Source organism: Aplidium turbinatum, chromosome 6 (assembly GCF_918807975.1).
Source record: "Aplidium turbinatum chromosome 6, kaAplTurb1.1, whole genome shotgun sequence".
Classification (NCBI taxonomy): domain Eukaryota; kingdom Metazoa; phylum Chordata; class Ascidiacea; order Aplousobranchia; family Polyclinidae; genus Aplidium; species Aplidium turbinatum.
Genome location: NC_137477.1, coordinates 19,565,580 through 19,588,147, shown reverse-complemented (window position 1 = coordinate 19,588,147; position 22,568 = coordinate 19,565,580). Strand labels below are relative to the sequence as shown.

The 22,568-nt window shown below is 37.3% G+C and overlaps 2 protein-coding genes across 2 annotated transcripts; one reads left to right on the top strand and one right to left on the bottom strand.

The window, feature by feature from the left end:
* Positions 1–6,342: 6,342 nt before the first annotated feature.
* On the top strand, positions 6,343–14,182 carry LOC145772253 (RAB6A-GEF complex partner protein 2-like). The gene is made up of 8 exons (XM_082584111.1): positions 6,343–6,857; positions 7,434–7,549; positions 8,112–8,234; positions 8,317–8,466; positions 10,321–10,455; positions 11,369–11,496; positions 11,812–11,989; positions 13,258–14,182. Exons 1-8 carry the CDS (start codon positions 6,748–6,750, stop codon positions 13,479–13,481), a joined length of 1,164 nt encoding a protein of 387 aa, XP_082440237.1. The 5' UTR covers positions 6,343–6,747; the 3' UTR covers positions 13,482–14,182.
* A 57-nt stretch (positions 14,183–14,239) lies between these two features.
* On the bottom strand, positions 14,240–21,331 carry LOC145772252 (U3 small nucleolar RNA-associated protein 15 homolog). The gene is made up of 13 exons (XM_082584110.1): positions 21,161–21,331; positions 20,599–20,691; positions 20,244–20,428; positions 19,977–20,100; positions 19,812–19,866; positions 19,497–19,622; positions 18,956–19,091; positions 18,303–18,387; positions 17,240–17,378; positions 16,723–16,847; positions 16,173–16,306; positions 14,966–15,024; positions 14,240–14,664 (listed from the first exon to the last, which is right to left on the bottom strand). Exons 1-13 carry the CDS (start codon positions 21,260–21,262, stop codon positions 14,456–14,458), a joined length of 1,572 nt encoding a protein of 523 aa, XP_082440236.1. The 5' UTR covers positions 21,263–21,331; the 3' UTR covers positions 14,240–14,455.
* Between the last annotated feature and the right edge of the window lie 1,237 nt (positions 21,332–22,568).

Below are 22,568 nucleotides of genomic sequence, written 5' to 3'. Positions count from 1 at the left end.
CTACATTATGATCAAATAAAAAATTTAATAAAAGATTTACTAACAATAAACTATGCCACGTTGATACAGAATTTGATCTTACTGTCTGGTAGCCTACGACAGGCGGTAATACTCAAACAAAACTTTTGCCGAATTTATACGCGGCAGATGTGTAATCTGATTTCTTTATGGACGGTGTCGGTTTATCAGTTAATATGAATACCGTACTGAATATGCTTTGATACAACCCATGTTTATTTCCTTGTAAAATGTATTTTTTAATTGATAGAGTGACATTTCCATCAATTACCATAGGGTAAGAGGGGGCGAATTGGCCATTTTTTTGCAGCATGCTACCTTATGTACGCTATGTCATTCCAAATGACTTCATGCAGAGTTTTTCAGTAGTATGCACAAGAGGCCTCATCTGAAAAACGTTGGTTTATGATCTCGCACATTTTTTGATGAAAAATTTCCGTTATAAAGTTTGATAGTCGTCGTTTTGAAGCAAATTCTTTTGGGGGTGAATTGGCCATCTTCCTGTTTTATGACTAAAAAAAACTTGTAACTGTAGGCTACAACAAATCGAATAATTTTGTGTAAAAAAGGTGCTGACAGACAACCTAACTTTAAACGGACAGCCTACAGTAGGCTGGGGACACAGCAAGGATTGATAAATATTTCTCTAGGAAACTTTTGAACCTTTTTTTGCAGTCGCAGGTTTACTTTAATATTGCGATGTGTTAAAAGTTTAGGAGGTGGTGTACAAATCTCCAACCTGGTAAAAAATACCATGTCGTCATAGATAGGAATCGATCAAGACCCATAGGTTGAAGTGTGTGAACTAGTGATGCAACCCGCGCCATGTACGCGGCCGCTTTTGACTTTTCGGCCGCGTGCCGCGCCGCTTGCCGTGTAAACTTTCAAGAAATATCAGTTATAAAACTTCAAATTTAAATTGGAAACACTGATCACTTTTTTTGTTCTTTAACGGAAACCCTAAGCTGGAAAGCTAAAGGTAACAACTAGAACATCATACAACTAAGGCGAAAGAAAAAATTGAAAAAAGAAAACTAATTGGGAAATAGTTACGCTTGCGGAAATAGTTACGTTTGCAAAAGTGAGAGAATCGAAAGTAGTTACTTTTACCGCCAAAAAACTTGAGAGTGCAATGTTTTAACTATTTACCGATTAGTTTTTTTTTTTCAATTGACATAAAAATCGAACGTTGGCCAGCAATCAAGCCTAGTCAGTTTTTAAGCAGGGCTGCCAGACAAGTTTGGATCAATCGCACTTAGCCTAAATCGACAAAAATGCTTTTTTTTTCTTGCTTTTATTTCAATGCGAAGTGTTTGATTTTTTTAATTGAATTTAAATTTTGTTGCTTTATGTCAGTGGAAAAGTGACAAAAATTGTCATAAATTGTTATTTTGGGCTCAAACTTTGTAATGATACGTCGTCTGGATTTGATTTTTGTTAAATTTCGTCTGAAGAGAACATTATTGGCCTATTGTGTTATTCGGTTACACTAAATTATTTCTCATTTACATTCTATTCAATTTGTTTGTCAAATTATATGGTCACATTGCGCTAGTTTCATGCAGCCTAACAGGTACCACTGAGAGTCACTCAACCATTTCTTTTATGACAGAACAATAGGCCTAGGCTAGCCTATACCTGTTTTTTAAATTGTGATTATTTTTGTATTGTAATACTGCTACTGAAAATGTTTTTACTCGTAGCCTTGAACTATTTATTGGCTTGAACTTTTCTTGGTTGCACTGAAGTTTAAACGCCCTTGCTACAAGAGTTTATTGATTTCAAAAGTTTTTCCTATTTTTAATCACCCGGAATAAAGTTTATATTTGAATAAAACCACAGGACTTCACTTAAGGATCGCAGCAGCACATGATTTTTTTTTTTCTTTCATTAATATTACTGAACATCAGCCTATCTTGTTTCAACGTAATTTGCCGATGCTTGACATTTGTCACATTAAGAACTGGGAAGCAGCTGACTCGATGACTGATATAGTCTTTCGCTGCTTCCTATCTGTTGTGGTATTTAGATAGCTATGGTACTATTTTATTCGTATTGTTTATAATTGTACCGTACTATTGTCGCAACAGACGAAATAAAAGGTTTCTCTCTCTCTCTCTCAATTTCTCTTTCGCCTGAGTTGTGTGCTGTTCTAGTTGTTACCAAAGCTAAAGCTGCAAATGGCTTGCAGTTGACACTTGACTAGACACCAGTGTTGTCAGATTGGGCGATTTATTTGCAATTGGGCTACTTTTAGTTGGGCTTGGCGCCAAAAAATGTTGGTTTGCGACTTGCGCTTTTTTGGGCTACTTTCAGTCTCTTATTTGGCGCGATACGGCGCTTAAATTTGGCAGAATTTTAAGTTGTTTGGCAGTGAATTTTGAGTTGGCAGAATTGAATAATTGGTAGAATCCGACGAGCCTTTAAAAATGTTGGTAAAGTTTCGGTTTATTACGAAAAAAATGACGTTATTTTTATGATTCTGCATGAGGATTGATTTTACCGCTGACCATGAGCAGCTTTGACTGTTGTTACATTAATGCTGTATTCATTTTCATCCGGAAAAACGGAAGGACTGACTGGCGAGTGGCGAAAGCGAAATTGCACTTGTATCGAATATTGGAAATTATAGTTATGATCTTGGTTTAGTGCCATAATGTTTGAAGCTTTTATTGGTGTCTAAGCTATAAATTAAAGTTGGAAAAATTGAATGTCAGTGGAGAAATTTACCGTACTGTATGTAAACTCGTCTTCCTTGTATGATGAAAAAACAATGATAAATTGTTGTAGGCTACTTTTTGTACCAAGGTGTACGAGTTTAGAAATGCTGCAGTGCAGGGGAGTATAAATTTAGAGAAGTTACTCAATTGGCACTGACAATGTATACCAATCAGCAATGCATTGGTTGAGTGAGCCTTTTCGAGAGTTTCTGCAATCAAAACCAAATTGCGAAATCGTATGGGACTTCAACTTTTGTCAGCGATTTTGAGGATCAGAACTCTGCTGCAACAATTGGAAAAATGCCGTTTGATCCCCGGTCATCAGAGCTGAAGTATGACAGCTCTATTTATGAAAATGAAGCTTCAGCAGTTGATGATAGAATGTTGTCGGGTCTTGGTTCTTAGTAGTTCATCTGAGTTGAAGGGCTTATGCTATGCGTTAGCATCTACTATGGAACCATTTGTATCTTGAATTTGAAAATAGGAATTTGTAGGAAGTCTGTATATATAGCATTGTCCCGTCTAAGTTTTTTTCTATTGAACAATGCTTGATTCAATATAGAACATTCTACTTCTTGTCTTCTTATATGTTGTAACAGTGTATGCATTTTGTATCTACACAATCAGCATGATGGACAAAGATGTTGCTTTGTCCATGACTCTTGGGGGCATGCCCCAAAACCCCCCTAGAAAGCTTGCGCCTTCGTCGACGTCGCGACGGCAAATTGGGCTACTTTTAAATCGCTTTGGCGCATTTTTGGGCTCTTTTTTTTCAAAAAATCTGGCAACACTGCTTGACACTTTGACAGGGTTTTTGGGGCTGGCTTGTGAGGGAAGCTGTAGGAGTGTTTTTGGTTAATAGCCTAGCTGATAAGACATAGCTCAGCTCCCAGTTACCAGGCTATAGCCCTACTGCATTAGTTACTATTACAGTGAGTTAAGGCTATAAGTTTTACTCTTACAAAAAGTGTTCAAAAGTCCTGATACTGGATCCAGGAACATTCTATTTGAAAAAGCATGATGTCTTAGAACTTAGATGCATTGCTGATAAGACAATATGATCTGGTTAGCCTAGTCAATTAGTGCACAACTGTACCGGTAGGTTACGGTACCAGTTATAGGCTATGCCATGGGTGTTTTTTTGCCACATTTAACTTTCTAAAAAATAACGCGTTAACTAAAATATTTTTTCAAAAATTTGCGGTGTGCGGTGCAGCGCGGTGTCAAAGTTCCAGATAAGTTGTGCGGTTTGAGGATAAATGATTCAGTTGCGGTGCGGTGTGTGGATAAAAATTTTGGGTTTGCTGCATCTCTAGTGTGAACAGTCCGCCTCGATAGCTCACTTGGTTAGCGCGTGACTTCGTGAATGAAGAAGTTTCAAGATCAAGTGTCTCTGGTTCGACTCTCGCGGTGTGCGCTTATGCAACGCACGTTAAGGACTGCTCTCCATTTAACAGCACCTAATAGATGGAATAATTCTCGGCAACAAGACTTCAACAATCGGAAAACTCTTCACTCTGTCAGTCTCTGTAACCGGCCCTCCGTCAAAAGCCTCTACAAGTATGCGAAACTACCAGGAATAACCTATCAAGGCTTTGTCAGTCCGAGGATAAAGAACCAAAACCAAACCAGTAAAGCAAAGGTAAGGTAGTTTCACCCTATAATGCCTATATGTGGTTGAATTCCTGTCTATGACGTCACGGAGAGCCGTAGACTTTTTGTACTTGTGTACCGTACACCAGAGGTGGGCAGTAACTAGTTAAAAAAGTAACTAGTTACATAACTAGTTACTTTTTGAGTAACTGTAACTGTAACTTCGTTACTTTTTTGAAAAAGTAACGATAAGCAGTAACTAGCTACTATTTTAGCGTTTTTCAACAGTTACTAGTTACAGTTACTTGATTTCCCGAACAAAAATTAGTCGTTTATTGCAGTTTATTTGTAGAGGTCAAATTATCTGTTTGGAAGAGATTATAGGCATTCGAGACAAGAAGCGAGGTTGTGTACAGAAAGGAGCTGTGTAAACTGCGAGATAGGATTTTGCGGTGTACCATCGACAGAAAGGAGGCCGCGTAAACTGCGAGGTAGGATTTCGCGGTGTTCTATAAGGATTGATGTCTGTGACGCCACAATCCTTTGTTTGTTCCCCCACTAAGCTGTCTGTTTTTAGAAATTTCAGGTTCTCCTTTTTTGTAAAGCGATTCTTTTTTTGTAGATTGGGGTTATATAGCTTTGAGCACAGGTAGACGAGGTAGTCAGTACTCAGTAGTCAAAAGTCGAAATGGATAAGTTTCTGTCTAAAGTATCCGAGACTGAAACAAACCCCACTGGTTATGCGACCAATATGCCAATCTCTGGACATTCTGCAATCAGAAGAGAATGCATATATGGGCATGACGAGGAAAAGACTATAAGAACTTCGAAACAGCATCAAGATGGCTGTCTGCCTGCCATTACTTACCAGATTGTTGGAAACTTTGGAAAACAGATTTGGCCATGTCTTTGATGATTAGCTGCTGCGTTTCACCCACAATTCCGACTTTCTTGGCTTTACAAGGGTAAAGAAGTTAAGACGGCTCTACATCTCAAAATTGTTAACCTATTACAGAACCACAGCAATTCCAACATCGACGATGCAGCAAGCAACCGTGACACTGATGTTGACAGGCATGAAGCAGATGACTTTTTGCTTCGTTATTTGAAAACACAAAAAAGAAAGCGAGTGCGGGAAAAATTTTAAATGAATTTCTCGAACGTAACCCAACAAAGGCGGTTACGTCTGATGCATTCCCCAATGACGCCATGAGGCGTTTGTTCTTGCGATACAATACTCCTATCCCCTCCAGTGCTGCTGTTGAAAGACTGCTCTCCCTTGGAAAGGATATTTTGAAGCCAAACCAAGTTGGACTTAGCAGTCAACATTTTGAAATACTGATGTTTGTGAAAAGAAATTGATGTTGTGCCTCTTCGTTCATTTTAGATACGTAGGCTACCCGTATAAAAATATTGACACCCCCTACTGCTTATCAAGGAATGTCCTGTGCAGTGCCGGTCTTTCAAGTGTGCAAACCGTGCGATCGCACAGGGCCAGCAAATTAGGGGGCCGCAATTCAGAAAATGCAGAAAACATAGAGACTCAGCTTTATTTCCAAAAAATGCCAAAGAAAACATGATCTTATCCTTTTGCTATGCCACCGGACAGCACCATTTTACAGTAATATTCATACCCAAATTTTTGTTGAACATGCTCTCCAAATGCACCAAATTCAAAGTGATTTTTCAAAATTTTCTGCGGGAGGCCACCCAGACCATCTGCCGCTGGGGGTCGCCTTCGGTGCACACGCCGTCAGCCTTCGCACGCCGGCCGTCAAACCTCCTCTCCTTTCAAAATACCTAGCTACGCTACTAAATTGGATGATTTGGATAATTGTCATTGGGGCCCGCAAAGCATATTCCGCACAGGGCCCGAAATACCCTAAGGCCGGCACTGGTCCTGTGCATGTCATTTTTTCGATTATTGTTTCATATTTGGTAGGCGGACGTTTTGGGGTTAGATTATGGAATCTTAGAAGCATTATAGTATGTGGACAGCTAGAAGAGTGGTCGCTGTTTTGTAGTAAGACAACAGCTACGAACAAAGTATCATTTTGCCCTTTATCATGTATTTTTCAACTTGTACTTCATGCAAAGAAGAGTAGTTGTAGATCAGTACTCATATGCAACCATTTTCTTTGAAAAGTAACTGTAACTAGTAACTGTAACTGTAACTAGTTACTTTTTTAAAAACGGTAACTGTAACTGAAACTAGTTACTTTTTGAGCGAAGTAACTGTAACTGTAACTCAGTTACTTTGAAAGTAACTAGTGCCCACCACTGCCGTACACTAGCTCTGAAGTTTGAACTTAAGAAATTTCTTGTTAACTTGTGAATTAGCATGGATTGTATTTATTGGTACTGGCAGCAGAAAAATTTCAAGTCACCAAGTTTGAGATGAATTAAAAACAACACAATGATAGAAGTGGTTGCAAAACTTTCAAGGGGCTCAGTTTATTTAGCTGGGGAAACAATCCAGTGCTCTTTAAGATTTCTAAATGTGTCAAATCCTGTACATTCTAGAAAGTGAGTTTATGATTAATTGATTATAGCCTACTGTAATTTAATTTGTAATTTTCTGCCCTAATGTAATTTATTTTCTGCTTTTGTCTGTTTCTGTGTTGGTTTTCTACTGCTTATTTCTCGTTGTTATGCATTTAGGTTAGTCAGTCACTTACATTTTAAAAGAAGACTAATAAAACTTTTCTGTTTTTGTGAACCAACCCTGCAAACTGTTCACTTGAAGCGGTTGACTGTCTCGTATGATTACTAGTCTTGTTACTCAGTGCAACAAACAGTTTACCAGCCATATTTTTTAATCATAAATTGATTTCGCTAGCACAGCATTCTCAATATGATCATGTCAAGAGGCAATTGAGTTGAGTAACAAAACTATACAATAAAGAAGGAAATAGATCATTTTTATTTTTCTGATTCCTAATGAAGGCTTAGAATAGAATGAAAACGTTATGGTTGTATTATTTCCTTGTAAAATGTGAAATATATTAATTGTAATGCTTAATCCTATTAAAGCCTTTGCCTTGCTCGCCTTTGTTATTAAATAACATGACAAACATCTTAAATAAAACTTTATTTTTATAGTAAAGTTGAAACTATAGCATGGGCAAGTGTGCACATTCATTGTTTCTGCTGCATCAACGAATCAAGAGTTATCCTTCCATCTACTTTATTGAAGAATAACATCCCAAAAACTGCTGGTAATTATTAATTTTTTTTTTTTTTTTAAGTTTTGTTAGATTGAAATATTTTAAGAAACGTATGTGTAAGTTGCTAAGGTAGTAGGCTACTAGTTTATGGCACAGTAATGCAAAAAAATTGCTAATCTGTTATGGAAATATGTTTTCAATTTTTGATCCATCCTTACAACTAATGCATGAAATTTCTGCTCCAATAGGTGAATACACTTCATTTTAATGGAAAAATTCAAGCTGATTTATCACCAAACAAAATCAACAAGTAAAACTGCGATGAAAATTGAGTTCAATTAAATTTTTTCTTTTTTTGAAACCACTGTTTACCTAATATATATACTGAACTTTGTATTTGGCTATCAATTAGTTAATTGCTTTCTTTTGACAACGAAAAGGCAGGAATTTAACTGCTGAAAAGAGGCATTTGAGCATAATCATGGGATTTCTGATGACATAGTGCTGCTAATTGGTCTGTTTTCACAGTCAACAGCCAATATGTTTCAGAAGGATGTCAAATCATAATAGCAATGTCACCGTTTTTTAACATGATTAACATTTTCTTTGGTAGGAGGAGTGGGTCATGTCACTTCTTTTACTCCCCATCGTGATGAACAAGGTCATTGTGTTCTTCAAACCCCAATCAAAATATTATTTTGTGATTTAAAACTTGCTCCTGGAGAAAGCAAAACATGTGAGTCTTTTCGTCATACGTACTCTCATACAACAGTGGCATAGGTTAGTTATAAAAGTATATATACAGTATATCATTTCAGTTCATTTCAAAGAAGTAATACCAAGTGCTACCCCACCAACCTATAAAGGCCCATCATGCAAGTACTCATACAAACTGACGATTGGCACACAAAGAGTGGGAGCTCCAATCAAGCTGTTGAGAATACCATTTAGAGTTTTAGTTGTGTATGGTAAGTAACACATTTGCTAGCTTTGTTTTGTGTGCTTGAATATCCGACATTTTGTCATGTTGTTTATATCAGTACAGTATTGAGTTTGTATAGTCAATTGAACATGATGTTTACACGTCATTCCAATCATAGGCGCCGACTCCGGGGGGGGGGGAGCGGAGGGGCGGCGCCCCCCCGTGAATTTAGCTCGGGGTGGCTGCCCCCTCGCAAATTATTTTTAAAAAAATCCTAAAGCAAATGTTTCTAAGTTCAGATTTGCGTTAGTTTGACCTTCATTGCGGATCGATCTCAATTAAAAGATCTACTTGTTGCAACAAGAGCGCTGCTCCTAAGATAACAAAAGAAACAGAAGTACGGTAGCTGATAAACGCCAGCATGGTGCCGTTGAAGCATTGTAACAATGATTGAAAAACGTTTTTCTTGATTTCTTCCGCTTTGTTTTTTCTTGGGAGTGTCAATAACGAGGTGCAGTTTGCTCAGTTTAGTATCTTCGCGTATGAAGAGCTAAAGTTCAAAGTGACTAGCATATAATTCGAAGTAGCCTATAGGCCTCGAAATTCGTTTTTGTTGACGGCGGACAAACGTGTCCGGTCTGAGCAGCTATCTCGGCGGACAAATCAAGTCTCACGGCGGACACACCAGTTTTAGCCGTCGATCGTCATGCTTAATCACTTTATCTTGATAATAATTCTTCGCTATTTCAGAACTATAACTACGGTTTTAAAAGGCTTTTTAAAAAATCAGTAAAGTCACTCTGAAAGGCTTTCATCAGACCAACGACTTGCACTTGAAGAGTCAAAGCGCCATGTAGCTGGTCAATACGTCACATAACTGATTAACTTCCCCCGAACGAGGTTGTGTGGCTTATTGCGTCACAATACTCTGGGCAGGAGTCGGAAAATTTCTACAATGACGCTACTATTTTCTGCTGTGCAAAGTTTCACAGACTTTTGCGTGTCATGTAAGCGAAAGTAAATTTTCCTTGGGTCTTTTTTTTCTTACTGTAATACCAAAACTTAAAAAATTTTGTTGCATCTTGCTGTAATAGCCTACTCCTATAATCTAATTTAGTAACCAACCTTGCTGTATAATCATTACTAGGAGATCAAAGCCAGATATTGTGACATAAAACTTGAACTAAATTGCGCGTGATTAGTGTAGACTGTAGAAGTACCTGTACTCCTATCGATCCTTAGCGAAGAATTCACCTTTGTTACGCTGATTCAATGTCATCAATCCTTGAAGCAACGTAAAAATCGAAAGTTTTCCTCCTTGAATGGAAGCTAAGAGATACAGTATTCACATTTTCCAGATGCGCGCTAAAATGCGCTGGAAAATATATTACTGTATTGCAATAATTGTTCGTGCTATGCAATGACGATTTGTATCGCTAGTTCCTGTGTTGTTTCTCGGCGGACAAATATGACCGATCTAGATGGTACTTCCCGCGGACACCACATGCTGTGACGGCGGACATGTCCGCCGTGAATTTCGAGGCCTAAGCCTACATTATAAAGCTTGGCGATATACAATGGCAGATAGACGCAAACACATCAATGCTGACAAACAAACATCAGCATTTTGAATGTAAGCAATCAGTCGCTAGAAAGTTTGCCCCCCCGGCAATTTTCAAAACCCGGCGCCTATGATTCCAATACCTCTTTGTGGGAAAACACACTTTACAATAACAAAGGTTTTGTTTGGTTTTTATGTGAAAAAAATACACCATAAACTTCGTTTTGTATCAACTAAATATTAGACTATTTGCAACCAAGCATGGTTGAGGTCATGGAATTTCGTCAACGAGCTTGCACAAACTGGCGGACTGATGTCATGAAGCTTGATCTATTTCAGGTTTAACAGAATATCAACTGAACCAAGAGCACAACATACCAGGCAACCCTTTTTTGGAACGTTCAACAGCAAAGAGTGACTTGCTAGATGTTGCATCTGAAGTATTAAGCACAATAACTTCTCGTCGTTCTTCAAGTAACTGAAATTGGGCTTAATTTTTTTTTATTGTCTGTAGTTATTACTCGCTGCCGATTACTGTGGTGGCATTGAAATGATGTACAGGCAGTGACGGCTCGTGCCATGGGGCTGCAGCCCCACCTGAAAGAAAGAGAAGAGAGAAAATATGTTTTCATCTGTGTTTGTCCGACCGGGTTACTTTTTTCACTTAAGAATTGCGGATCGAAAATTAAAATATTAAAAGTTTCGTTTGGCAACACCGACTTTGGGCAAACTTCTCTGCAGCCCGCGATTCTGGATTTCTAGCGCTCTGATTGGCTAAAAATTATCCTTGAAGCTCCACCTCTTTTGGTATTTTACAGCAATTTTTTAATCTGTTGGGGCTGCATGGAAAACAGCCCCACCTAACCGAATAACTTTAGGCTACAGACTTTTTAAAGTTAGTTTTTATTTCGCTGAGTAGCGATGAGCTGTGAATGTAGAAGTGTTAGCTGTAGTGTAGAGTTAGGGTATTCAACAGGTTATGGAAGTGCTGGTCAAGGCTAAGCTCAATACTGGTAGCCTAAACTTTGTCTCCAAAGCAATACTGTTAGTCTTTTTTAATTACAGCTTAGGAATACATCAACTTTTCAACAAAGTTTGAATGCATTTTTTTAATATTTGGGGTAAAAACGTGCTCAGGACGCACTAAATTTAATGTGATTTTTCTAGGGAGATACCCCCCAGTCCCCCCCTCGAAGTCCTTGGTCTTCGGCGAACTCACCAACGGACTTCACCCTCCGGACTACTTATTGCAGCCCCCACTGCTCACAAACAGCACCAGCCGCCACTGTGTACTCGCGTTTTTTTTGCATCTTGTTTTTTTTTGGTAGCTATGTTTTTGAGAATTTCTTATAAAATCCTTTGACCGACTCTTTCCTGACAATCTTAGAAAATTACAAAATCGCAAACAGTCGAGGCCTGATGGGAATATTTTCGCTTATGAAAACCTCCGCAAAGATTGGTGACGATATCGTTGGCGTGTTCTCATTTGCCGAAGGGACTGTACCAGTGCTACAGGTAAAGCACATAGTTTTAAGATTTTTTATGACATGATGTTTATAATTTTATTCCTCGTGATGAGTAAATGTTTTTGTTAATTTTGTCTCACTACTATTAGCCACACGAAGGCGTTTGTATTTTTTCACTAGTATTCATTCTTAAGTTTATCATGATGAAAAAAGTGACAGTTGATATTAAGCGTGTGATAATTGTAACATGACCTAATTGGCCTCTCAGTATGTTTGTCTTCATTGGTTCGCATAGAAACCAGTGAATTTTTTAGCGTCTATATTTTTCATGAAACGCCGTCTTTCATATGTTGTCAATTTCCAGTACACTGTTTGTCTGCAATGTGAAGAAATCTTGGCGGAGGAATGCCAACGCAACGCCAGCCAAGGTAATGCTCTGATATCCCACAGCAAACACATGGAATTTTGTTTATGCACAGACAAGAGCCATCTGATCCTTCCCGTTCCTTTAAACGTCACACCAGGATTCCTTACGGACTTAGGTAATTACTAGGGCCAGTAAAAGCCATATTTTTTGGTGGTACAGAAAGTCGTGAAATTGATAACAGTGAAAAAACTACGTTGTTATGAACTCTATTTAAGAAGTTATAAAGTCGTATTTTCTGTTTTAGGTCATAAAATATGACTTAATTTTTACTTTAAAGTGCAAAGATTGAACCCTAGTACCGTAACTTCGTAAAGGTAGTTCAAGCAGCTCCTGTAGACATTGAAACTTAATAATTTGTAAGCAAGGGCGAAGTCAAAGGGGAAATTAAATACCCACTCCACCGAAATAGCCTACTACTAACAGACTTGTTAACTATAAAGCTGAAAAAAAAATTATCAAAAGAAAATGTATTTTTTTGAGAAAGGTTAAAACTATAGTGAATGATCAAAAGCTGACCAGTCGGTTGACAGAAATCAGCCACTGCTACAGTGGGCTGACAAACTTAATTCTTAAAATGGAAAGTTGCACATAACCTACACACAGTACAAGGGGCCTATGATGATATTAACTCCTTTGATTTGGGAAGCGACCCTGTGCAGTTGAGAAAATACATTAAGAAACGCCTAATTGTGAAGCTGGGTAGGCTAGATATTTCTCCAGCATGCAAAATTGTTAAAATTCCAGCCTACTTCCGCACATGTGGAGCGATCGTTTAATCTTTGGAAATCAATGCTTCCTCCAAACAGAAAATTATACATAGGCTAAACATTGTACTGTATACTACATGAAATTGTACTTGAATGCTTATTGGATTAGACATTTGAATACTTGTAGTGATTTTGTTCGTTGTTCAAAATACATGTAAAACTTGCAGGCAAGTTTTAATTACGGAGATTAGCATAAATTTGATGCTTAAAAAAGTCATATTTTTTGCAATTTTCATTTTATAAATAACTATCCCCAGTAACTACTCTTTGAAATCAAGGAGTGACAATTTAAAAATTATTTTTTGATACGTCACTGTTATTGGAATTGCAAAGAAATCCCGTAACCGCAAGTGAATGAAGTTGCTTTTCGACATTGAATTTCAAAACAATTTTTGTATTTTTGTTGTTGTTGTTGTATTAGTAGCCTATATAATTGTTAAGAACTTTACTTTTACAAGAGAATACAGTATTTAACTAAACTGGCCGTTGTGACAATATTTTGCTTTTGAGCATGAAATTGTGTAAGTTTTACATTAGTGCAGTTAGGATCCAAATTAAATTTTGTTTTCTTTAGTCCCTGTTAAATAACAATTAATTCAAGATCCCTCATTTTTAGTTTGCTTGAAATGGAGGTTGCACTTTGAGTTTGTGACCGCCACTGAACCAATCAAAGGACTGGATATAGAAGCTGGCCAATCAGGTGACCGCGTGTGGCAAGGTCCAGGACGCATTTCCACCGAGTCGATGACATGGGATGTCCCCTTCCAAGTGCTTCCCACTATGCCCACTCAAGCAGAAAACATCGCCTCGTCACAAAATGTCTTTCTGCTCCAGTTTTAACGTGATCTTTCTTTGTTATATGTTGTGCTTGAAATTTCTATTTTTATCAAAACACAAAGCCAATAAAGGAAAGCTTTAAATCCACCTTCAAGCAAGTCTAGGAGTTGAATCAGCTTGCTTTTCATTGCGACGTTGTATTTTAAACTTCTCACCGATCAACAATCAAAACCAACAATTTTATAGGTAAGTCAAATGACAAGAGAAATTTAATCACCGATCAAATTAAAGTAGCTAATGTATATCTTTATCAAAGACATGAAAGAGATGCAAATTAAAAGATCGGACACGAAAGTATTTGTGACGAAAAGCTTTCTGGTGGTGCTTCCTTTCGTGTAAGGTTCAGAAAATATTTGGTGTCTATTGGTTTAGGGTCGACTTGAACCCGCCCAGAGAAATTGCGGGTTCTGTAAATGTTCTCAAAATGGGTTTACATGTTGCTGTGCTAGCAAAAGAATACCGAACTGGCGCAAACTTAAAATTGTATGCGGAATATGACCTCTGTATGTCAATCAGTTAAAAAGACGATTGAACCTAAGGGTCTCATAATAATGGCGACTTACTAGCGTCAGTCGGATACGAATTGATCCCAATGTGCTTCCATCTTCCCTTACATGGTGGTATGATCGGACACCATGCACTACGTACTTACTGTATTTTGCTTCAGTCTCCGCGTAATTGGATAAAAAAGCTAGAACATTCCAGTGCTGGTCTACATTTCTTATCGTTATCTTAAGTACGGTGCTGTGCATTTATCAATATTTTTGTTGTATTTTTCAATCAACACAGACATTGTGTTTATTTTTCTTAAAACAATAAAACACATGTCACTGTGATGCCATATCAATATTGCGACCGATATGCGATCGTTCAAGCGCAGCTGGAAAGTCTCACCGACTGGACAGTAACCACTTTCTGATCCAGCTACTCGATACAAACTGATCTTGAGCGGGCGGCAGTGATCAAAACCGTGAAGTTCAGTTCGAAGTGACGATTTGTGAAGAATTGAGTTCGTTTTGTGAGGTCTGTAATGATTGCGAGTTTGACCTCACTATGACGTCCATCGATCCCATCAGCTTGTACATCTCCTTATGCAGCTGGGCCTCCTTTCTGACGACGTTTTGAAGCCTTTGGAAAAGAAGTTTCATTTCCACTGTCAGGTCGTCAAATGTTTCGCTGTATATATCTGAAATCAAAATAAAATATTACGCAGATGTATAATAAGAAACACTTTTTTTTGCACAAGTTGATGCCAGTTTGTTGATGGTAATGACAGAAAAAAAACCAACAGCCCTTAAACTGTTTTTGCAAATAAAAATGCAACAGCACAGAAATTATTGGCTGCTGTCATACTGAAAGCAGCCCCTTACCCGGAATTACAAACTCACGACACACAGCACTTCAGGGTGTCTACTATATCACGTAATTGTACGTGCAGGCTAAGAGCTTTTTTAACAACAGTATTGTAAACCTTTAGTCGTCCTCACCTGCTGTTATTTCAGCAATTTCTATTAAAATTGGAGCGAAGTTGATGTTGGTAAGGTTTCTACAAGAAAATATGCATTAAAATTATTAAGAAATATATCCAAACAAAAACTAGAAAAGAGTATTTTATTTAGAATTAGTATCACAAGCGGGCACTCTTTTCAGCAGTAGGCTAACGTGTTTTGCATGTAGGCTACCAACTTCGAATTTATTTCTATTGAAAATGTCAATCAAACACAGACCAGTAAAATTCATTGCAACGCATACCAAAGAAAAGCTGGAGACGTGAATTCAATTAAAACAAGTCATTAATTGTCTGTTGGTGTAGGGTAGCAGAGACCAGTTGCTGCATGCACAGTTGACCAAAAATACCATCCGCGTTCAGTGAATTATTGATCACTTCCCAACAGCGAGCTACAACGGGTATAAATTTTAAAACTGGTTTTCATAATAAATGTTTGATAGCACGAAAGAAAAAAGCTTCTAATTTTCAAAGTATTTGTGGTAGAGTATCTAATATCTATGGTAGAGCTGTATAGCGGAAGGCATGAAACAGAGCATGTAACTAAATATTCCTTTTTACAACTTGATGATGTTTAGCTTTTTAAAGTCACAATTTTGCGTCAAAAGCAGTTCTACTGTTACCCTAACACTCGCAAAGTGAAGTCCCTCTGAGCGAATTTAACCATAGACACACAATTTTAAATCAATTTGTGCAATACCACAACAACATATAGTCCATGTGGGTATTGCGACTATGTTTTTCAAGGAACAGTTACTTTTTTTTATTAAAAAGATATTTTCATACTCTTAAGCGTGTAATAATTTGGTGGTATTGTTGTGTGTATTAAAACTACAATACATTTTGTGATTGCTGTATTAATTCCAAAATGCGTCCAAGCGCGATCCGACTCATAAAACAATCCGTAAAAAACATGCGGTAAATAATGTGACGACAGCAACAACACGCGGACACTGATGAAAGCACTTCTCATTGACATACGGTATTTATTTTTGTGCAGCTTGAAAGTCAGGATGCCATTTTTTAATTATTTTTTTTTATAAAAAACGGAATTTTTTTATAAATGTAATTTTAAAACCAAAAATCAAGTCACATACTTTGCGTAAAATCTTTTTTTTTTGTCAAATTATTTTCAATTGCAAAATATTTGTAAAGTGGACGCAATTAATACATTAACTCTTCATCACCTGATCAGGAAACGTAACAATACTGAAAGCTTTTTATCAGTCCTGCCCGCAATGGCAGCGCGTATGGTTTCACGACGGATCAGTTCCTGCATGACCGCCACAGTCACTGCCGGAGTATTGTTGCTCACCGGAGGCTGTTGAAAAAAAGGCACGTCAATGTATTGTAATTAAACCGGTCAGACGGCGGCAAAGGGTTTACAGTACCGTGAGAACAATTGCAAATAATATATTTCAAAAGTAAAGCATTGAAGATTTGTTTGGTTTTGAAAGTGGATTTAGGAGCAAAATGTTGGAATAGAACGCATGGCCAATGTTATAAAAAATAGAGCTCAAAATTTAAAAACTAAATTATTTTTTTAAGTTTTAAAATGAGAAGTATTTTCTTTTTGGGCTCTTCACTTTTTGAAAATAGATTTATACCAGAATCCATACACTCGTGCGATTAAAAGTACGTCGATTTGAAAACGACATCTTGCGGCATCTGAAAAACTGCATTCCTAATACTATAAACAATAAACTCAATAGATAAGAGTCACACAAAAAAACTCACATTTAGGGCTGCGTCCAAAGCTTTTGTGTGTTCGAACCTTTTAAAATAAGCGTCATATTTTTGCAAATGAGGTTTATGTTGATGGCCAATCACAATGTCGCCTTCGTTGGGAACAAACGTCTGGCCTGTACAATGTAGAGATTTATATGTAGACAAAACTTTCAAACGCAATATTATAAGCACACGATTGTTGGTTCACCTTACATAAGTTAAACGCGATGAGTTGCGCATTAAACTGATATATTGGTCTTAAAGTTACTGTAGTAGCTTAAACGGTTGCACAATTGTTTAGAATGAGCGATCTTCCGGTGCAAGCACAAGGCCGATTACTACAGAACAGCAAGCATTGCATTTCGCTAAGTAACCATGCCGACTGTATTGTGGCTAGAATTATTTCAAGGAATACGCCACAATAAATAACCAACCAGAAAATCAGTTACTTTTTAAATTGATTAAAAAGGAATGTAAATTAATCAAAATGTAAAAAACGGATTTACTGTTTGGGATACCACCATACCTCCCATGAACAGGGATCGTTTTTGCTTTCTCTTTGACAACTCCTCTGTTTGTGGTTCTGCGTCTTTGTAGGCTTGCTTGCGGTGGCGGATAGACAGCATCTTGTCAGCCATTCCCACAACAAGTGTCTTATCATCATGCTGAGGAGGAAATATAACAAAGCAATTGAAATAAATATCAATCGACCAACACATCCAGGCCTTAAAACTCGTGTTTTTGTCCGGCAGCCATCGTGGCCTACCGAGAGCTCCTTCTCGGCGGCCAAATCTGCGTGCTTGGAGGCCAAAATACAAAATAACGATAGCACAAGTAAATAGAATTAAACTTGCAACAATGCCAAAATGATCACTTAGTGACTAGTGTTATTGAAGTCTGGGCGTCCTGCTATAGAATCGTTGTAACACGCAATAACTGCTTTATCGGAATTGTAATCCGGTATTGCGGGACCATCTAACGACACTAAATTGTTTCAACTGCATACCTCCTTTCATAAAACCTGACCATTTATACCGTTATGATGTCACCATTGAAGGTGTGAAGTCACTAACCCACAGCGGAAACATTTCATAACTCTGAAGACACGTGTTTTCCCCTCGGATGTCAACTAACCTTCCCAGACAACAAAATCCGTCATTTTTACATTGATTCTACGTTTGCAGTGGTTAAATCAGGGTAAAAATGACAAATTATGTTGTCTGGGTAATTCTCCTTTTTAACAACGATTTCCGACAACATTGAATCAACATAAAAACGACAATATTGCCAGCCAATGTAAATTAGCACTTCGGATTAACACTTTGTTAAAATAAAAGCAGGGAATTACAAACAAGACTTATAGCGGGTGATCGCAGCTGGATATTTTCGATACAATACCAAATGTTTCCGCACAATCCACAATCATTCTATTGCAAAATTAAATAATTACCTGAAGAAATCGGCGGCCAAATTGGCCGACTGAGGAGGTAGCACCGGCGGTCATTCAATCACTACTTAGCGGCCATGGCCGCCGGCTGCTTTAAGGCTTGACATCAAACTACATACTCATTACAAATACAAACACATACCGATATGTCCATGCTTAAGATAGAGCCCGGGTAGTCAATGTTGTGCACAACGCCGTAAGTTGCTACGTCATAGATTTTCACGTGTCTGCAATATCAAAATGTCATAACGCACCAGAAGAGCTTAGGGATGCTGCGGATGAATAAACCATACATACCTAGCTAATAATGAAAAAGATGACAAACAAACCAACTAATGTGCGTACATCTTTTACTTTGCCGAGAATAACTTTACCTAATTACCACCTCTGATCTGAAGTATTTGCTGGATAACGCGGTAAGTCATCAAATAACTCTTCCATGTTAGGCTGTATTACATGGGCATGGAACCAACATCTAAGAAACTATAACACTAGCCGACAAAATTTCAACTGTTTTAATAATAAAGGTTGTAATCCCATAATGACAGCATTAAAACTATTGTATTTGTGCTACTTTGTAGGGCAATTGTAAAAAAGTCAAAATCACTGTAACTTAAAAAAGTTGATCTGATGGAGAAAAACTGATTGCATTTTCGGAATCAGCGCCCCAAAGTTAGTCTAAATCAGTTCAAAAACTGCCGGCACCAAAGATAGTGTCGGCCAGTGATAATCTTTTGGTATTGGAAAAATACATTCGCAGTAGTTGAAGTGCTGCTTGGCTAGAGATTATCTCACCTGTCCAATCCAGCAGACAACAGTCTGGTGCAGTCGTGGTTGAAGCACATGCAAGTGATCGTCTTGTGGTGGTTTCGAACTGTTGCCAGCAGTTTCCCTCCTTGCAGGACATCCCACACTTTTATGCTAGTTCCTCCTGAATCACAAAGAACAAACATCTAATATATACTACAGTTACCGAAATTAATTCAGTACAGTAAACATTCTACTAAAACAAAATCGCTTTTTTTATATTCAATGTAAACATTACGATTTCACCACATCTTTATTTCGGAACGGCCCGTTTCGGTGAGTCCGATTCGGTAAGTCCGATTCGGTGAGTCCAATTCGGTGAGTCCGATTCCCTATTCGGTGATTTTTTAAATTTTTTTTTTTAATTATTGGGTACGGTACCGTAGCCTAATTATCATTGCCGTTTTAGGGTTAGGAGTTAGGAACTCACCAAATCGGACTCACCGAATAGTAGCAGACCCTCTTTATTTAGTCATGTAGCATGCCATGTAGTGACCACTGACTACGTTCTGAAACTCAACAATGTTACCTGCACTAAGCAGCAGACTGCCAGAAGGATATAACAGCACACTTTCAACAGGGCATCCGTGATTGATTGTCATGGAACACTGGTTGGTGCGAGTGTCAAACATACGTACTGTGTGGTCGTAAGAACCTAGGAACAAACAATTTTATTATTAGAAAACATTGAGCCAAAACTAAGAGCATACTGTATAAATAGCTGGGCTAACGAAGAGTAGCATCTCCACCAAGAAGCTTCTTTGACATTTATATGAAAATTATGCTTTGAAACCAAATACGTATATTTTTTCACTTTCTTTGCATATGCATATATTGTACATACCAGTTATAATAATGTTTTCTGAATTTCTTGCAGTGCTGCCACTTCGAATGTAGTCCTTCAAACAAAAAAGTAAAATAAAAACATTGTTTCGTAAGTAAACAAATGAAATAGAAATACAAAAAGCATGTGTACGCAAAGCACACATAACAGGTTCGTTCAAAGTACCTCATGCTCTGCATACTCGTTGACAATTTCTTCTGTGGCCACATCCCATATTTTAACAGTTTTATCATCTGCAGCTGAGAAAATGTGCTTGGTATTGCTGCAAAACTTCGTCACATGGACAGGCCTGAGATAAGCATGCTGACATAAAAATTCAAAAAACTGTTTGTTTTTTACAGGTAAAATATTCAGCTTTTGTATTTAATCTTGCATGGTAAAAATAACCAGTAAATGTGAGAAACGTTACATAATTCAAGCAGTTTTACTGACCTAGTGTGTCCTTTAAATATCCTCAAAGGTACTCTGTTATCCATGTCAAACAAGCGAATGTGTTTGTCTTCATTTCCTGCAACAAGAAGCTTTCCATCTGCTCGAAAGCTTGCTCCATATGCAACATCATGAAACCGAGAAAAAGTTTTCACAAGTTCACTTGATTCTGGATTATATATTTCAACCTGAAGTAATAATTGAACTGTTGCAAGAATTTATCACAATAAAACAATGTGGTTACTACAAAACGATTATAAAAATTATCATCATTGAATCTCAAAATAGCTCTTTAATGAAATCTAGAAATATAATATACACCATTGCACTACACTATGTAATACATATACATACTTACTCTACTCGATGCTGATACAGCAAAAAAATTAGGCTTGGTTGCTTGGAAGGCTACATTAGTGACTGCTCCAAATTCTTTAACAGTAATTGGAAACTAAAATGTATAAAGGCGATGAAATTAAAAACTTTAAACATTGTTATGGTTATATCATATGCCACAGCACAACAATTTTTTTGAAATGCAATAACTACAGCTTTACTTATATAGAATCACAAAGCATACAATTGTATGCTCAATATCAATATGCATTCAAGCATGTGTTTTATTTTGACACAAAAACCCATACATTTAGAACGACAAACAAACTGTCCTGATCATTCATTTTTTATCAAGGCTGTGGAATCGAGGTCGGAAAGATTTTGGTGTGTGTGGAGTAGGCCAGTTACTGTATAAACCGAGGAATTGGAGTTATATATTTTTCACCCCTCCACAGCCCTGATTTTTATTTTCGACCATTGAAAAAAAAAAACAATATCACATGTCATAACAGAAATGATCGTGCTCGAAGGAAAACTGATCTAGCAAATTTTATGATTTTAGCACAATATAGAAATTAGCTCACCTGTAACCCTCTCCAATATTGGTAATCTGTTGTTAATTTTCTGTCGGTAGAAGCAACAAAAATTGGTTCAATTGTCTTAAATCGAGAGGTATCTGATGCCATTGCATAGATTATATTATTATATATATTTTACGTCAGATTTTCATGAGACATATTATTACACAATGTAAAATTATCTAAATAACACAAAAATTCACATACATAAATCCAGTTGAAAAACTTCACCAAGTCTGAATAAAGTCTCGAATATATATATACTAACTATAAAACAATTTTACTATTCCCAATATTTCAAGTCATCAAGTAGACTAATTAATTAAATTAAATATTTAGACTAACTCTGAACAATATACTGGTGTCACCTTTCAACCAATATGAGTCTATGAGCCGCAATGAGAACAATATTACTCAGGTGTCATACCGTACAATATATGGCAAGCGTCATTGTCTTTAAGAGTCGTTGTCTTCAAGGTAAATGTGCTTCTTTTGCTAACTATGTAACTGATATGTCAGAATACCACATTGTAAAGGGCAGTAGGGGATGCAACCTAATTCGTACCATGAACAATTTGTACCGTCAGTTCGTACTTCGAAAGGATCGAGAGAAAAAATTGAAAAAAGCTGAAGTTGCTGATTGCAGTTTCCGCAAACATTTTAAAATTTTCCGCAAACAAACAAAAACTCTTAGGACCATTACCAGAAATTTTAAAATGTTTGGGGAAACTCCGATCAACCCTAACCCTATCCCTTTTAAAATGTTTGCGGAAACTGCGATCAGCGACTTCGGCTTTGTTCGATTTTTTTCTCTTGATCTTTTCAGTTTGTTTGTTTGCGGAAACACCCTAAACCTTAACCTTTTTTAAATGTTTGCGGAAACTGCGATCAGCGTCTTTGGCAAACTCTTAGAATCACTACCAAAAATTTTAAAATGTTTGCGGAAACTGCAATGTTCTATTTTTTTCTCTCGATCTTTTCAGTTTGTTTGTTTGTGGATACCGAACCGATACCCTAACCCTTTTAAAATGTTTGCGGAAACTGCAATCAGCGATTTTGGCTTTATTAAATTTTTTCTCTCGATCTTTTCTAGGTACAAACTGACGGTACGAATTGTTCATGGTACGAATTAGGTTGCACCCGGCAGTAGGCACGCGCTGCACATCATAAGCAGAAAGATATGTGCAAGCAAACATACGATACTTAAGATTTCTGCAAACAGTTTTGGTATTTCCTTCCCTTTCAAGAAATTAGCCTATGTTACTTAGTTTCAAGTTGTGTAATGTGTATAATATTGAAAATTTCTTTCATAATTTCCTCACATACAAGGAGGTAACCATTTTAGGATTTTACTTGCTCATTTTTAAAATTTAAATAATGAATTGTGAAGCTTTTCCGAGTTAGCATACTACGG

Excerpts from the sequence above, each read along its gene's own strand:
- LOC145772253 (XM_082584111.1), top strand. The coding sequence starts at position 6,748 with ATGATAGAAGTGGTTGCAAAACTTTCAAGGGGCTCAGTTTATTTAGCT. Across the intron at positions 8,235-8,316 it reads TCCTGGAGAAAGCAAAACAT|TTCATTTCAAAGAAGTAATA; the intron begins GTGAGTCTTTTC and ends ATATCATTTCAG. Across the intron at positions 10,456-11,368 it reads AACTTCTCGTCGTTCTTCAA|AAAATTACAAAATCGCAAAC; the intron begins GTAACTGAAATT and ends TGACAATCTTAG.
- LOC145772252 (XM_082584110.1), bottom strand. The coding sequence starts at position 21,262 with ATGGCATCAGATACCTCTCGATTTAAGACAATTGAACCAATTTTTGTT. Across the intron at positions 18,388-18,955 it reads TTGTCTGCTGGATTGGACAG|ACACGTGAAAATCTATGACG; the intron begins GTGAGATAATCT and ends TTGATATTGCAG. Across the intron at positions 14,665-14,965 it reads AATTGCTGAAATAACAGCAG|ATATATACAGCGAAACATTT; the intron begins GTGAGGACGACT and ends TTTTGATTTCAG.